This window comes from Schistocerca cancellata, chromosome 4 (assembly GCF_023864275.1).
Source record: "Schistocerca cancellata isolate TAMUIC-IGC-003103 chromosome 4, iqSchCanc2.1, whole genome shotgun sequence".
Taxonomy (NCBI): Eukaryota; Metazoa; Arthropoda; class Insecta; order Orthoptera; family Acrididae; genus Schistocerca; species Schistocerca cancellata.
The window spans coordinates 287,659,104-287,675,039 of NC_064629.1; the positions used below are offsets into that span (position 1 = coordinate 287,659,104).

The window sequence follows — 15,936 nt, forward strand, 5'->3', positions numbered from 1 at the left end:
GATGTAGCAGTAATTTTAAGTGTCCAATAGGATAAATTTAATTCCACATGAATTACTAAAAATAAGTACTACTACTCACAAATCCTTAAGAGGTGGGGCCACTTTATACTATCATTTGATGAGCCATACTTGATTTGATTTTTTAGTGTGGCTTGAAATGAGGTTGTCGCCACTGCCTTGTTGTCACTGCCCCACGCTCTCCGAGTCTCATTTCTGGGGTGCAGCTTGCATTTTAGGCTGGCTTTACATTTGGATAAATAGGGTATATACTTATTGCCCTATTATTAGCCTTAAGGTTGACACACAGTAAAACCCCAAAGTTCTCATATGTCAGTGACTCAGTGTGATATAGCAAACTGCCAGAATACATACAAGCAAGTACTGGTGATCCATTTAAAACAAAATGAAAATCTTCTCTTGTAAATAAATGTCTGTGTTAACTGAAAGAATTCTAAGCTGTATACAGGGTGTTACTTTTTGTAACACCCTGTATACTATGTATTATCTTTTGTAAATAAACATATTATGTATAAAACCTTTATACATAAATGTATGTACTGTACTTCCTAAACAGTGTGACATTTGCATAAATCATCAGTGTAAATAAAGAAAGAAATGTTTTCTTTTAACAAAATGCCAAGACTGACAGTACCCAATATCCAGCTGCAGAATATGCCCCAAGTTATGTGCTACTGAACTACTTCATTTCTGGGGTAATCTAATTAACAGTAGCTAATTTTAATGATTCAGATGTTACAGCTCTCCCTCCACATTTATTTCTCCTTCAATCCTCTGGTTTTCACAATGCTAACATTTTCTCATTTTTCTTCACATTCTAACATATAATAACTTACTGGAATTGTACTATTCCCAGCCTCTTCCTGCAACCACATAAACCTCTCCCTCTTAAGTTTTCACCATTTCTGTATCATACTCGAAGGTATATAGTACAATCTCTATAATCGTATGTAGTATAATCTGTATAATCATACTATAGCATAGCAGAGCGTATTCGTTTGTCTCAAGAATTTAGGAAATTACTTGCTGTGTCATCAATGCGGGAATATACAGGTGGTAATCAGCACTATGTGCTTGCGTCACCTCTATTCAAGCTCTTTTTGACAACTGTTGTCTTAGCCTGATACCCACTCAGTTTAATGTTTGAATATCTCCCTGTAGTATATCCAATGTAAACATTCATAGGAAAGTTGCTTTGCTCTTAAGCAGTTGTTTAATGGCACACAATATGAAACTGTGTGACAAAGAAGTACTAATGAAAATTGCAAGTCTAGTTATATTGCAGTGCTTCTGTTCTTAATCAACCAGTGAGTCCTCAGAATTCAAGTGATTGATACTACAAAGCATCTTGCTCTGACACCCTCTGAACGTGGTCTATGTATTTGGAAGGAGAAGGGGTGTTACACTTCTCATAAATAGATCTAAATCTTTCTTGTGTTTAATTGCATTTCATCCCCATTCATTCATTGCCCTTTAATTCGATTCATTTTACTCCAGTTTTCATGATTATGGTCTCTGCATCCCATTTTATTATATGTATATGTGTCCCTGTTGCTGTGTTCTTTCTCTTACTTTTTATCCGCATATTTATAAGCACATCACACCTTAACACATTACCACTCCAGCTTACCCCTTCTGGCACTCACTTTTGTCTGACTGTTCTGTCAATTTGATATCTTTATGATTGACACAGGTTAATGGAGTAGCTTTTGAATTGTATTATTCTGTTTCAATTTCTCTCTCTCTCTCTCTCTCTCTCTCTCTCTCTCTCTCTGATCATTTGTGTCGTGTGGTGTAACTTCATATTTTAAGTGTGCTACCTTCCATAGCTATTATATCCTTACCATATTCTTTACTTTCCGTTATTTTCCCTTTACTGCCCAAAGATATAATTACTGTTTCCTGAAAGCAGAAAAAAGTGTTACCTTTCAAGTGCTGCAGTGGGGCAAACCAACACATTAATGCTTGGCTGAAACTGGCATTTAATTTTCTTGTGTTTTTTAAATTTCAGATTAATGTTTCATAAATAATTGATCTATTTCACTATTGATACTTTATATGTTGCTTCTTACTTAAAAATTATATATTCTGAAATTAATAAAATGTTCTAGTTTTGCTGTTATTTATGAATGATTCAAATAGTCCATAATAATAATAATTTCCATTTATAGATTATCAGTAGCCTCCAGTGATAAACAAGAACAGGAGGAATATGCAGAACTGTTAAAGACCTCTCATGAATTACTGTCTGCTTTGATTCGTCTGAAGAAGGCTGTTTGGGCAACTCGCGTAAAAGCTGAATCATTGTGGTGAGTTATTATTAGTTCTTATATTTTTGTGATAAGCTTCCAAAGTAGTATAAAGTATTGTGTGTATTTAAAAAAAATCAAAAGAGTATAATTAGAGGTTCCCAAAAATAGTATGAGAAAAGATGATCACTTGCTGCTCATAAAAATCATTCTATGGCAGACAGATTGATCATTATAAATTACCTTTTAAATCAGTGTTCTGTGTCATAGTGGACATAAATACTGCTCAAATGGGTTCAGGTAGCCTCTGACAGATGGGGGGAAGGGAGGGAGAGAGAGAGAGAGAGAGAGAGAGAGAGAGAGACAGAGAGAGAGTGTGAGTGAGTGTTGGGGAGGGAGGGCTACCGTAGTATATACTCTCTTGTGTGTCTTTCCACTACTCAATGCCTCCAGTATGCAGCAAGTGAATGTTTTCCCTAATACCAATTTTTGTCCTCCATTCAGAAATTCTTGTCATTTTATTAATCTCTAAGGATTCAGTAGATGTGGTTTAATTTCTAATGTTGGTGAGTTTGAGACAGTTGTCTGTGACTAGCTCATCATCTTTAAAAATTAATTATTTTATATCCTTTAAAATATGCAGAGGTTACCGTATTTACTCGAATGTAAGCCGCACTTTTTTTCCGGTTTTTGTAATCCAAAAAACCACCTGCGGCTTAGAATCGAGTGCAAAGCAAGCGGAGGTTCTGAAAAATGGTGGTAGGTGCCGCCACATCTAACTTCTGCCATCGAATATATGTAGCGCTACACAAGCATGCTTTGTGGGCACAAAGATAAATACTGGCGCCAAAACTTTTTTTTCGCCCCTTGTTTTGGCCACTGCAATTTCTTACATTATCCAACGAAGTAAATACAAATTCCGTATTGTTCATCTTCGAATGTAGCAGAATTTCAATGTACTACGAAAATCCGACTGGCAAGACTGTTAGGAATGTTTGTCAATATGGCCAACTCTACGTTCAGAGTTTTTTCCTACCTGTGAGAAGAGATGGTTGCTAATAGGAACCTGACGAAATGTGAATCACATGCAGTATTCTCTTCACCATAAGAATAATACAAAAATAAACATTTTGCCATGTATTCTTTCGTGTTTGCTGCTATCTCATTTAAATCCTGCATGCCTAATAAACTACGAAACTAGAGTGAAACAACAGCAAACGCGGAAGAATATACGTATCGTGTCATGTTTATATTCGTATTATTCTTATGCCTAATAGTGATATGGTCAGAAATGAAGCACGGCAACTGACTAGATTTTAATTGTAAGATGACTAATTTCTGTGCAGAATTTGATGTACTAAATAAGCGGCCGCAAAGATTTTCAAACGGAGAAAAATTTTGCGCCTAACTCTCGTTCAGAACATGCTCTATCATACGCAGTCTATTATTTGGTTCTTGTTGATCATTATCAAATAAAGCAGCAGTGTAAGTAACAACAAACAGCAGTCTCTTGCCATTGTTTCGCTAATGAGATGATTCCTCTTATTTTTTTGCGGCGGTAGCGCGCATGAAGCAAGTCATGCCGCGAGCGGCGACAGGCCGTAAATACGCACTATCAGAATGCGACAAACAATGCATGACACAGTACAGTAATGCATTTTCAGCTTAGAGTGACGTAAACACCTGTAACAAAGAAAACGGCAATTATCAGATCAAAGCAAAATAAGCAATCGATTCAAACCAGACGAAGCACGTGAAAAAGGAAGGGTACCCGTATAAATACGGACGGAGCGCCTGACGCATAGCAATGGCTACCTGGTAAAGCTTAACTGCTAAGCTTACGACTCGAACCAAACTACTGTAGCTGTATCGTCTTTCATTCGACCTAAATTGTGTCTCATATTACAATGGACCAACTTTGTTTCGATTTGGAGGTGCGGCCTAAAACTTTTCTCTCCCCTTGAATTTCGAGTCTCAAATTTCAAGTGCGGATTAGATTTGGGAAATATTTTTTTCCTTTATTTCGAGTGTCATTTTTCAGGTGCGGCTTAGATTCAAGTAAATACGGTACTCGAATCTAAGCCGCACTTGAAAAATGAGACTCGAAATCAAGGGAAAAAAAAAAAATTCCCGAATCTAAGCCGCACCTGAAATTTGCGACTTGAAATTCAAATGGAGAGAAAAGTTTTAGGCTGCACCTCCAAATCGAAACAAAGTTGGTCCATTGTAACATGAGACACAATTTAGGTCAAATGAATGACGATACAGCTACAGTAGTTTGGTTCTAGTCGTAAGCTTAGCAGTTAAGCTTTACCAGGTAGCCATTGCTATGCCTTTCCTTTTTCACGTGCTTCGTCTGGTTTGAATTGATTGCTTATTTTTCTTTGATCTGATTAAGTGCCGTTATCTTTGTTATAGGTGTTTACGCCACTCTAAGCTGAAAATGCATTACTGTACTGTGTCAAGCATTGTTTGTTGCATTCTGATAATCAGTGTTTAGGGCCTGTCGCCGATCACGGCATGGCTTGCTTTTGTGCACGCTACCGCCGCTTACAATTAAAAAAAAAATTCGAAAGAGAGAGAGAGAGAGAGAGAGAGAGAGAGAGAGAGCGGAATCGTCTCATTAGCGAAACAATGGGAAGAGACTGCTGTTTGTTGTTACTTACACTGCTGCTTTCTTTGATAATGATCAACAAGAACCAAATAATAGACTGCGTATGATAGAAGATGTAATGAATGGGAGTTTAGCGAAAATTTTTCTCCGTTTGAAAATCTATGCAGACGCCCCTTTAGTACATTACATTCTGCACAGAAATTAGTCATCTTAGATTTAAAAATCTAGTCAATTGCCGTGCTTCATTTTTGACTGTATCACTATTAGGCATAAGAATAATACGAATATAAATATGACACAATATGTATATTCTTCCGCGTTTGCTGTTGTCTCACTCAAGTTTCGTAGTTAATTAGGCAGACAGGATTTAAATGGGATAGCAGCAAACACGAAAGAATACATGGCAAAATGTTCATATTCGTATTATTCTTATGGTGAAGAGAATACTGCATGTCATTCACAGTTCATAAAAGTTCCTATTAGCAACCATCTCTTCTCACAGGTAGGAAAAAATTCAGAACGTAGAGTTGGCCATATTGACAAATATCCCAAACAGTCTTGCCAGTCGGACGTTCGTAGTACATTGAAATACTGCTACATTGGAAGATGAACAATACGGAATTTGTATTTACTTCGTTAGATAATGTATGAAAATACAGTGGTCGAAACTCGGAGCGGAGAAAAAAGCTCGTTTTCTACGTTCTTTTTTTAAATTTATTTACTGACGCATAGGTTTTGTCGCCAGTATTTATCTTGACATCATGGGTTGTCGGGTGTCCTGCCGGATATCAGCGTCGTACTTGCACGATATTTCGGTCACGTAGCTCGTGGCCTTCATCAGGTGCGACCTGAGACTGCTCCTCGAGTGGACCTGGTCCAGTATTTATGCCTATGGCCTTCCCCCTCCACCAAAGGCTGCAGGCACTTCCTCTGTGGTCTGCGCCCATTCCCTGCGACCTGCTGGAGCGTTGCTGCTCTGTTTTCCATCCGCAGCGGTTCTAGGTGTTCCCTCTGCGGTCCGCGCCCACCAAACCCACTCTTGGCGGTTTGATCTACGGTCTGGGGTACCAAGCGTTCCCCCTGCGGTCCGCGCCCGCTCACCATGACCTGTTGGACCTGTTAGAGCGTTGCCGCTCCAACAGGTCGTGGTGAGCGGGCGCGGACCGCAGGGGGAACTCTTGGTACCCCAGACCGTAGATGAAACCCCCAGGAGCGGGTTTGGTGGGCGCGAACCGCAGAGGGAACACCTAGAACTGCAGTGGACAGAAAACGGAGCAGCAATGCTCCAGCAGGTCGCAGGGAATGAGTGCGGACCACAGAGGAAGCGCCTGCAGCTGTTGGTGGAGGGGGAAGGCCGTAGGCATAAATACTGGACCAGGTCCACTCGAGGAGCAGTCTCAGGTCGCACCTGATGAAGGCCACGAGCTACGTGACCGAAGTATCGTGCAAGTACGACGCTGATATCCGGCAGAACACCCGACAACCCAAGATGTCATTAAATCGCCAGGAAAGCCTGAAGAGTTACAGTATTTATCTTTATACCTGCAAAGCATGCCTGTGTAGCGCTACATATATTCGACGGCAGAAGTTAGTTGTGGAGGCACCTATCAACATTTTTTCAGAACTTCCGTTTACTTTGCACTCGATTTTAAGCTGCAGGAGGTTTTTTGGATTACAAAAACCGGAAAAAAGTGTGGCTTAGATTCGAGTAAATACAGTACTAAAAATATGAACTATGTAGTAGTCAGATTTTATTTATGGAACTTGTTTTCCAACTTAGATGTAAGACACCGCCAGTCTGGGGATTGTCACCTTGTTGGATAACATCTCTGGAAAAGTTCAGAATCACACTGCGCTTATATAGTAACGCAATTCACATTTCCGTCGCACTTCACATAGTGTAGACCAGAAACCGTCTGATAGGCATGCCCGATGTGAACTGACTGGGGACGGCCCGTGCTGCCTGGGTTGTTGTTCCGCTGGCAGAGGTCGCGGCCGAATTCTCGCGTGCCCTCTGGTGGACAGGACTTTACTTGTGGCAACTACTGTCCGTGACACGCCGTGCCGATGTGCGTCTCCCGCGATCTTTCTGGTGGCTACTGCAGCTTATGATCATTGTAGTCTTGTGTTAATCTGTTATAGTGGGCCATGGCTCAGAATCTCCAGTGTTTGCGGTTTAGTTGGTGGATCAGTGACACGTCTGCTAGGGTGATTGAACATAAATACTGCCACTGCTAATTTATTTACAGTGTGTGTATCTGAGTACTGTTAATCTCACTACTATGGAGAAAACAGAGAAACAAAAAGTGTAGCAGTCATCAGTAATTTTCATTTGTGTAGCCATTTATACACTGATGAGCCAAAACATTAATAACTACTGTGCACCACAATACTGAATGTCGCCTGGTAACATTGGAGGCATGTGACACAGAAAAGAAAATGTATAAGTGGAGCAGAAACGAATGGGGAATCATTCTGATAACAATAACGACCACAAATGGGGAAATTAATTGATACAAGAGACTTTGGCAAAGTCAAACAATGGAAAATCCAAGATGGAATAATGACACCATTGTGAAAAGGATAGATTGCTACTCACCATATAGAGGAGACATTGAGTCGCAGACAGGCACAACAAAAAGACTGCTATACATTTAAGCTTTCAGCCAAAAAAGGTCCTTCTAAGGTAGAAAACACACACACTTTCACACAAGTGCAACTCATATACGTAACCACTGTCAGTGTCCACTGAAGCCGGACTGTTCGATGAGTAGCAATCTATCCTTTTCATAATATTTTTGATAAAGGGTAGATGGTTATGGCCCATTGTCTAGTGAACATACATGCCTCGTCATAGAATGTGGAGGTCGGAGGCTTCCCCCTTCTGTTAAGCAGCATAAGAGGCAGTCTGTAGTGGATCTGATGACAGAGTGCAATGCTGGTGCAGGAACAAGTGTTATGGACCGTTCAGCACACATTGTTAAATATGTGGCTCCACAGCAGACAGCCCCTACATGTTCTCAGGTAGACCAAGCAACATCATCAATTACGATTGGAGTTGGCACAGGTTTATCAAGAGTTCACTGGAGATAAAAGGAAATGGGTTGTCTGAGCAGATAAATCACTTTTCTCATTACACCAGGGTGATGATCATGTTGGGATACACCATCATCTAGGCGAACTGTAGGCCAGTGGGGGATATTCACCTAAGCTTCTGTGGTAACAGAAGACAGTGTGACAACTGTGAACTAAATGAACATTATTGTAGACCATGTGCATCCCTTCATGCTCAATGTGTTTCTGGACAGTGATGGCATCATCTAGCAGGATAACTGTGTATATCTCAAGGCTACAATCTTGCTATGATAGTATGAGGAGCATGATAGTGAACTCACATTCGTGTCTTATCCACAAAATTCGCCTCTCTTAACCTGATGGAACCCATGTGGAACTCTATCGGACACCAGATTCACTCTGACAAACCACCGGCCCATGTTGTTGTTGTGGTCTTCAGTCTAGAGACTGGTTTGATGCAGCTCTTCATGCTACTCTATCCTGTGCAAGCTTCTTCATCTCACAGTACCTACTGCAACCTACATCCTTCTAAATCTGCTTAGTGTATTCATCTCTTGATCTCGCTCTACGGTTTTTACCCTCCACGCTGCCCTCTAATACTAAATTGGTGATCCCTTGATGCCTCAGACCATGTCCTACCAACCAATCCCTTCTTAGAGTCAAGTTGTACCACAGATTTCTCTTATCCCCAATTCTTTTCAATATCTTCTCATTAGTTATGTGCTCTACCCATCTAATCTTCAGCATTCTTCTGTAGCACCACATTTTGAAAGCTTCTATTCTCTTATTGTATAAACTGTTTATCATCCATGTTTCATTTCCATACATGGCTACACTCCACACAACTACTTTCAGAAAAGACTTCCCGACACTTAAATCTAAACTCGGTGTTAACAAATTTCTCTTCTTCAGAAATGCTTTCTTTGCCATTGCCAGTCTACATTTTATATCCTCTCTACTTCGACCATCATCAGTTATTTTGCTCCCCAAATAGCAAACGTCATTTGCTATATTAAGTGTCTCATTTCCTAATCCAATTCCCTCAGTATCACCTGATTTAATTTGACTACATTCCATTATTGTCCTTTAGCTTTTGTTGATGTTCATAAACCTCAAAGTTTTTATTTCTTCTCCGTGGATTTTAATTCCTACTCCAAATTTTTCTTTTCGTTCCTTCACTGCTTGTTCAATATACAGATTGAATAACATCGGGGAAAGGCTACAACACTGTCTCACTCCCTTCCCAACCACTGCTTCCCTTTCATGTCCCTCGACTCTTATAACCACCATCTGGTTTCTGTACAAATTGTAAATAGCCTTTCGCTTCCTGTATTTTACCCCTGCCACCTTCAGAATTGAAAGAAAGTATTCCAGTCAACATTGTCAAAAGCTTTCTTTAAGTCAACAAATGTTAGAAACGTAGGTTTGCCCTTCCTTAATCTATCTTCTGAGATAAGTCATAAGGTCAGTATTGCCTCACGTGTTCCAACATTTCTACGAAATCCAAACTGATCTTCCCCGACGTCAGTGTCTCCCAGTTTTTCCATTCATCTGTAAAGAATTTGTGTCAGTATTTTGCAGCCATGACTTATTAAACTGATAGTTCTGTAATTTTCACATCTGTCAACACCTTCTTTCTTTGGGAGTGGAATTATTATATTCTTCTTGAAGTCTGAGGTTATTTTGCCTGTCTCATGCATCTTGTTCACCAGATGGTAGAGTTTTGTCAGGGCTGGCTCTCCCAAGGCTCTCAGTAGTTCTAATGGAATGTTGTCTACTCCTGGGGCCTTGTTTCAACTTAGGTGTTTCAGTGCTCTGTCAAACTCTTCACGCAGTATCATATCTCCCATTTCATCTTCATCTACGTGCTCTTCCATTTCCATAATATTGCCCTCAAGTACATCGCCCTTGTATAGACCCTCTATATACTCCTTCCACCTTTTTGAAAAGATATTTGATGCTACTACTGTACTGCATTCCAGAGTTGAACCAACGTGCTTTTACGCAGATGGTGATGATGATAATGCTTTGGCTTGCCTCTCTCTCTGTGTGTGTGTGTGTGTGTGTGTGTGTGTGTGTGTGTGTGTGTGTGTTTGTTTGTTGTTGCCCCCTCCCCTTCTTTAAATGAAAGTTGTGTGTGGCTCTTGTTTGTATAATAATATGCACTGTGGAAGATCGGGAAATATACTCACATAAATCTCTAGCCTCTTTTGAAAGCCTGATTACCGTTAAAAATTGGTTCTTTGATGTACTACACTGCCACTAAGGTAAACATCCCAACAAAACTTTGTTATTCGTATGGCCCATCTCTATAGTTGAAAATTGTATCTGTTTAGTAATACCATGTAATTACAAGATGCTGGCTGTTACACAGTGGCAGTAGAACTCTTCAGAGTGTAGTGTGATCATCATATTCTCTTTACTAGCTGACAGTATGCATTCCAAAGAATATTAGGTTGTTAAAAAAATATGCAAAGTTCTTATCTACATTTGAAAATGAAATTAACTTTTCTCTGCACTAAAAGTAGTACTTGTTAGCTTTCCATAGTATTCATAGTTATTTTGTTGAGTGCTGTAAACATCCTTGCAAGTTTCAATGTGTATATGTGGAGAGACCATTACTTAGCAAACAGAAGAGGCTCGAAACAGTGAAAAGACACATAGAAAGTATGGTAAGTTATATAACTTTAAGAGCACTCTGAAACAAACCTTTCTGCCGCACCCTATTTTATGTTTTAGAGGTAGCACTCTGTCGAATAGTGGTTGTTCTTCAATGCCTGTACTACACTGGAGGGGAAGTTGGAAGGCTGCGAGTGGGATGACTCCTGTCACATTCAAAGCCCCAGAAATACCTACCTTCTGCTTCACTTATCTTTGTCCCTTGTTGTTATTATTGACAGTCCAACTTTTGTCCATTACATTTTTAGTCTTCTCGACTTTACTATTCTGAATCTGCCAACTAGAAGACAGTCTTTACTCTGTAACTGTCTTCACCCATCATTTGACTGACAGGAGGAGGATACACTCACACACTCACTTTCTCTGTAGTTTCCCGATGATGCAGTGCAGCATGGTTGGGGCAAATAACCGTCTAGGATGGGTACGTGTTGAGGAAATTGAGGGTATATTGGCTGGGGAGAGGTGGGGCCATGATGAGAAGGGGTTAGGCCAAGTATATCTGGTGTTGAACATACAGATTTGCATAGATGTGGTGGGCAGTCATGTAGGAGAAACATTGCAATGGAAGATCTTGAGTAACAGAAAAAGGTAAGGTTAAGTTACTATCACTGAATTAGGATGTAATAGAAAAATTACCAAAGAAGGTTAGAGGCAGGAGTGTGAAGTAGATTATGAACTGAAAAGGAAGTGAATCTGTTAGTCCCTGTCCACAACTGGTATTGATACCAAGGAGTTGAGAGAAAATGAAGTATGTGTTGCAAGCAAAGCTATAACCTGCACATTTCAGATTAGTAGCCTTTGTGTGCGTGGAGGTGGGGGTGGGCGGAGGGGGGGGGGGGGGGGGTAATCCAACTGCCATGGCTTGTGGAGCAGCTATTTAAGTCAGCTACAGGTTTTCCTGCATGCTTTGCATCTCAGTGGCCTATTTGACTCTTTACTTTGGTTTGACAGTGACCAGTTATATCAGTGGATATTGTGTTTGAGATCATTCCCGTGTAGAATGCTGTAAGTTGCTACATGATGTGTTTGTTTTCACAATTGATCGTGTCTCTGATGGTAAAATTAATTCCACGTCCTGGGCTGGAATAGGAAGTGGTTGGCAAATCTATGCGACAGCTCTTTTCAGGACACTCCACAAGAATCTGACCCAATGGGCTAAAAGTGGTAAGAGCTCAGGGACAGACAAAAAGTAATCAAAACCGTGGTGGAAAACATGATTCAGTCGTTCCAGCCCTGGATGTTATTAAGTGATGGCAGGATGTTCTATAACACTTCCACCTGCTACTACTGTACCATAACCTCAATGCTAGAAACAGGTTGTGACATAAAACTATTTTGTAAAAGCAACTATGGCACAAAGCAACAGAGTAGTGTTACCCTCTGAGAGGAATTTTGTTATGTTGAATGTGTTGTTCCTAACGGAGGTGGCTTATCGGAAATGAAAGTCAGAATTACGTAAATATTTGAATAGTAACAAACAAAATTTTGCCTAGCTATACTGTTTATAGAATAAGGGAAATGGTCGCCAGCCTAATTAGGCAAGAGAAAGATTACCATTCTCGTTTAAGAAAGTAGGTATAACTATAACGGACAAACACAACCTAGACTTAGCCACACGCGAGTGCAATGAACTCTGACACACATATGTTTTAAGATTGAAGCTAACAACTGGAGCAGCACAAACTATTTGCAAAATTATAAGAGATACCGAAACACCCTATTACTTTCAGGCTTACACAAAGTGAATGGTCTTTATAACATTACTATTAACATGCACTTCTAATACACAAGATACACAAACACTTCGCAAACATGAATATATAATGTTTCACAACTGCAGCTTTCTCACTTTTACTACAGCGAAACACAATACTGACCAAATTGCAAGAAACTGACTCACCTTTTAGAATTTATTACAGACAATAATGTGATCATTTGCCTTATAAGCCTCAGTCTTAAGAACTTTTAATATTGAAGTTAGCAACAGCACTTTAAATAGCAGTTTTAATAGGAAAATTATTTTGAGCAAATAACATTTACTTTAACTCACTCTATTGCCACATTAACTTTAACTTTCTTTTTACTAAGTTCAAGAGGCATTAATTAGCAAAACTCTAGGCTTCAATTTCTTTTAGTAAGGACACTCGGATATCACTTTAGCTCAAACGGAGAGGAACCTGAGAGGTGTTATGATGAGAAAAATCAAGGCAGGTACATAAATTCAGATACAAATTACCTTATATTTCAGCACATTAGCACGTCCATTAAGCTGATCCTTCACTGTACATCATTATAGTATTACGTTGCAATGATTGCGCAATGTGGTGGCAACTGCATGTTGGTAGGTGGAATTGTAGGCAGAATTGCTGGACTCTGTCATTTCTTGGTGGCGATGATAGATACAAACTCCAGAATAGTTCCAGCTATTTATCCATCCATCCGAGGCCTTGGAAAGAAGCAGGAAAAGCCTCTCTCGGAATCAGCACAATATGCATCTTTTACATGGCAGTGCAAGGACTCGTAGCTCGTCCCCGACTCGTAGCTCGTCCCCGACTGGTAGTTCGTCTCCGACTGACTATCAGTTCCACCTTTTCTACATAGGCCAACCACAATTTGCGCGCGCTACACAGTTCCGTTCCCAAGGGGAACCACTACACCTTTTATATACAGAATAACTAAGAGCCCTAAGTGAAGGTCAGCAGTTTACATAACAGCAAACAAACACATTAAATAAAACAGAACATTTTCACATATTGACACTTCTACAAAAAATTATTCACACAAAATTACAATTATATACAGTAAGTTTTGTTCCCTCCAAATGGGACAAAGATTTTAAATTACAGATACACTACTTTGCATAGAATCAAATCAAGACACCAAAGTTTTTACAAAGAAAGGAGTATACAATTTTATGTTATCGATTCAATCACACATTTACAAATACTCAATATTATAACATTAAATAAAACAAAAGCAAAATAGATCCATACAGCAGATGAGCTATGGTGTTACAGTTCCTGTATGACTCTTCTGTAAATGTGGGAGGCGTGTTGCCTGTGTGTGGAGACAAGGCACAAGAAGTCTGTTTATAGACAAAAATTACAGGGTATTAGACAAAAATTACAGGGTATTGTTTATCTGCAGTGGAATCGGCAAGGCCTGAGAGGGACTGCATGTCACTGCAAATGTGGAACATATAAGTGGCAGGCTATATGGGGAATACTTTTGTATGAAATGGATGCCAGCTGTCGAAGTATAGATATTGCTGCTCATTGCTAATGCAGTGATGCATGTGTGTACTTTCAAAAGGCTGTGCTTGCAGCAGTGCTATGTCATCCGCAGGGGGCGCATCAGATGTGGTTGGTGTTTCATTTGTCTCACAATGGCCGATACTGTTATGGAGGACATTTTATGTCTTTTGGTCGAACAGCAAGAATCACTCACAGTGGCGTTGTGCCACCAATCACAGACACCGGACAATCATACTCAGGTACTTGGATCTTTGGTTTCTGTTTCGACAATTCGGCATGCTCCTCAGTCTGTGTCACCTGCCGTTTTGCCCTCTGTGGTCCCCATGGGTTATTTGCCTCTATTTTCTACATACGATGAGTCCGTTGAGGAATGAGAAGCATATGAGAAATGTCTGTAACAACAATTTCAAGCTTTTGATAACGCCTGTATGGAGAATTTTTTGGATTACATTCTTTTGAGTTGTGAAGGTGAAGTGAATTTAGTGTCTGAACAAGTAGATTCATTGTGTTCTGAGTTTTCCTCTTTGTTGTCTCGTGGATTGGGTGTGCCAACAATTTTCAAGTGCACATTACGATGAAACCTTCCACTTGCCCACCCCCCCCCCCCCTCCCTCCCCCCTCCCGGGCCTGTCCAGTTCCAGTGGTACTCAGGGAACAAGTCAAAGATGAATTAGATCGCCTCACAAAATCTAGCATTGTTCAGCTTGTTGCATCAAGTGAATGGTCTACCCCCTTAGTTATAGTAAACAAACCGTCAGGTCAGTTATGCTTCTGTGGTGATTTTTAAAGTTCATGTGAATGCACAGTCTATAGTGGATACACACCCAATACTGTTCCTGGATGAACTCTTTGCAAAGTTACCAGGTGGTCAATGTTTCTTAAAAACTGACTTGTTGAATGCCTATCTACAACTCCCTTTAGATATAGAGCCACAATGTATGTTAGCTGTGAATACCTCTTTTGGACTGTATTAATACCTGCAGTTGCCTTTTGGAGTTGACAGCGCTCCTGCTATTTTTCAACTTTTTCGGTACAAATTACAGCATTTGTGCTGGGTTGTGCAAACTGTTTCAATGACATTGTGGTTTCCAGTGCCTCCAGTGAGGAACAATTTCAAGATCTCTGCACTTTTTTTCTGTCCTCCAAGTGGCTGGGTTGAAGTGTAATATAGAAAATGTCAATGTTTTTCAGTCTTCTGTTGTTTGTCTTGGGTTTGAAGTTTCTCTTGAAGGTCTCAAACCCCAGCATCAACATGTTTCTGCTTTTATCTTGCTTCCATGCCCTACATCAGTCAAATACCATGCCCTACATCAGTCAAATAACTTCAGGTTTTTGTAGGCAAAGTTGTCCTGTGGCAGTGACAGTTGCGCAGCCATTATAATCATCTCTGAGCTAAGGAACTAAATTTCACTGGTCGCCAGCTTGTGAAATTGTTTTCCACCCTTGAGACCATGTTGCAGTCTGTGTCCTGCTTAGTGATGTACGAGCTAGGCCTCCACTTGGTCCTTCCCACGGATGCTTCACAATATGGGTTGGGGTGGTGCTAGCTCTTAGATATCCCGATGGCTCTGAGCAGTCTATTGCTTATGCCTTAGAAACACTGATTCCTGCTCAAACTAGGTACTCTCAAATAGAAAAGGAAGTTTTGGCCATTGTACATGCTGTGGAGAAATTCCGTGTTTTTCACAATGGTACCAAATTCCATCTGGTCACCGATCACAAACCATTGTTTTCCTTATTCAATTCGTCTGCATCATTACCAGATAAAGTGGCACATCGCATTCAGCGTTGGGCTGTTTTCCTAACGTGTTACAACTATGAGATTCATTTCTGCCCTACAAATGAACACGCAAATGCCGATGCCTTTGTCCCACCTGCCAGCAAGTCCAGAACCAGGATTTGATCAGGAGCAATTGCTTTGTTTCCACATTCATGTTGCCATACAGCAAATGTTTAATGTTTTACCTGTAACTGCCACATAGATTGCAAAGCATGTAGCTTCAGATCCCATTTTGTGAAAGGTTGTAACATTGGTAAAACATTTTTG

General features: G+C 40.2%; 1 protein-coding gene across 1 annotated transcript in view; it reads left to right on the plus strand.

Annotated features, from left to right (window-relative positions):
• Positions 1-15,936, plus strand: part of LOC126183451 (uncharacterized) — a 283,765-nt gene that overhangs the window by 223,378 nt on the left and 44,451 nt on the right. The window contains exon 18 of the mRNA XM_049925445.1: positions 2,190-2,327. Within this exon, the coding sequence (XP_049781402.1) occupies positions 2,190-2,327 (138 nt within the window). The remainder of the gene's footprint in view (positions 1-2,189; positions 2,328-15,936) is intronic.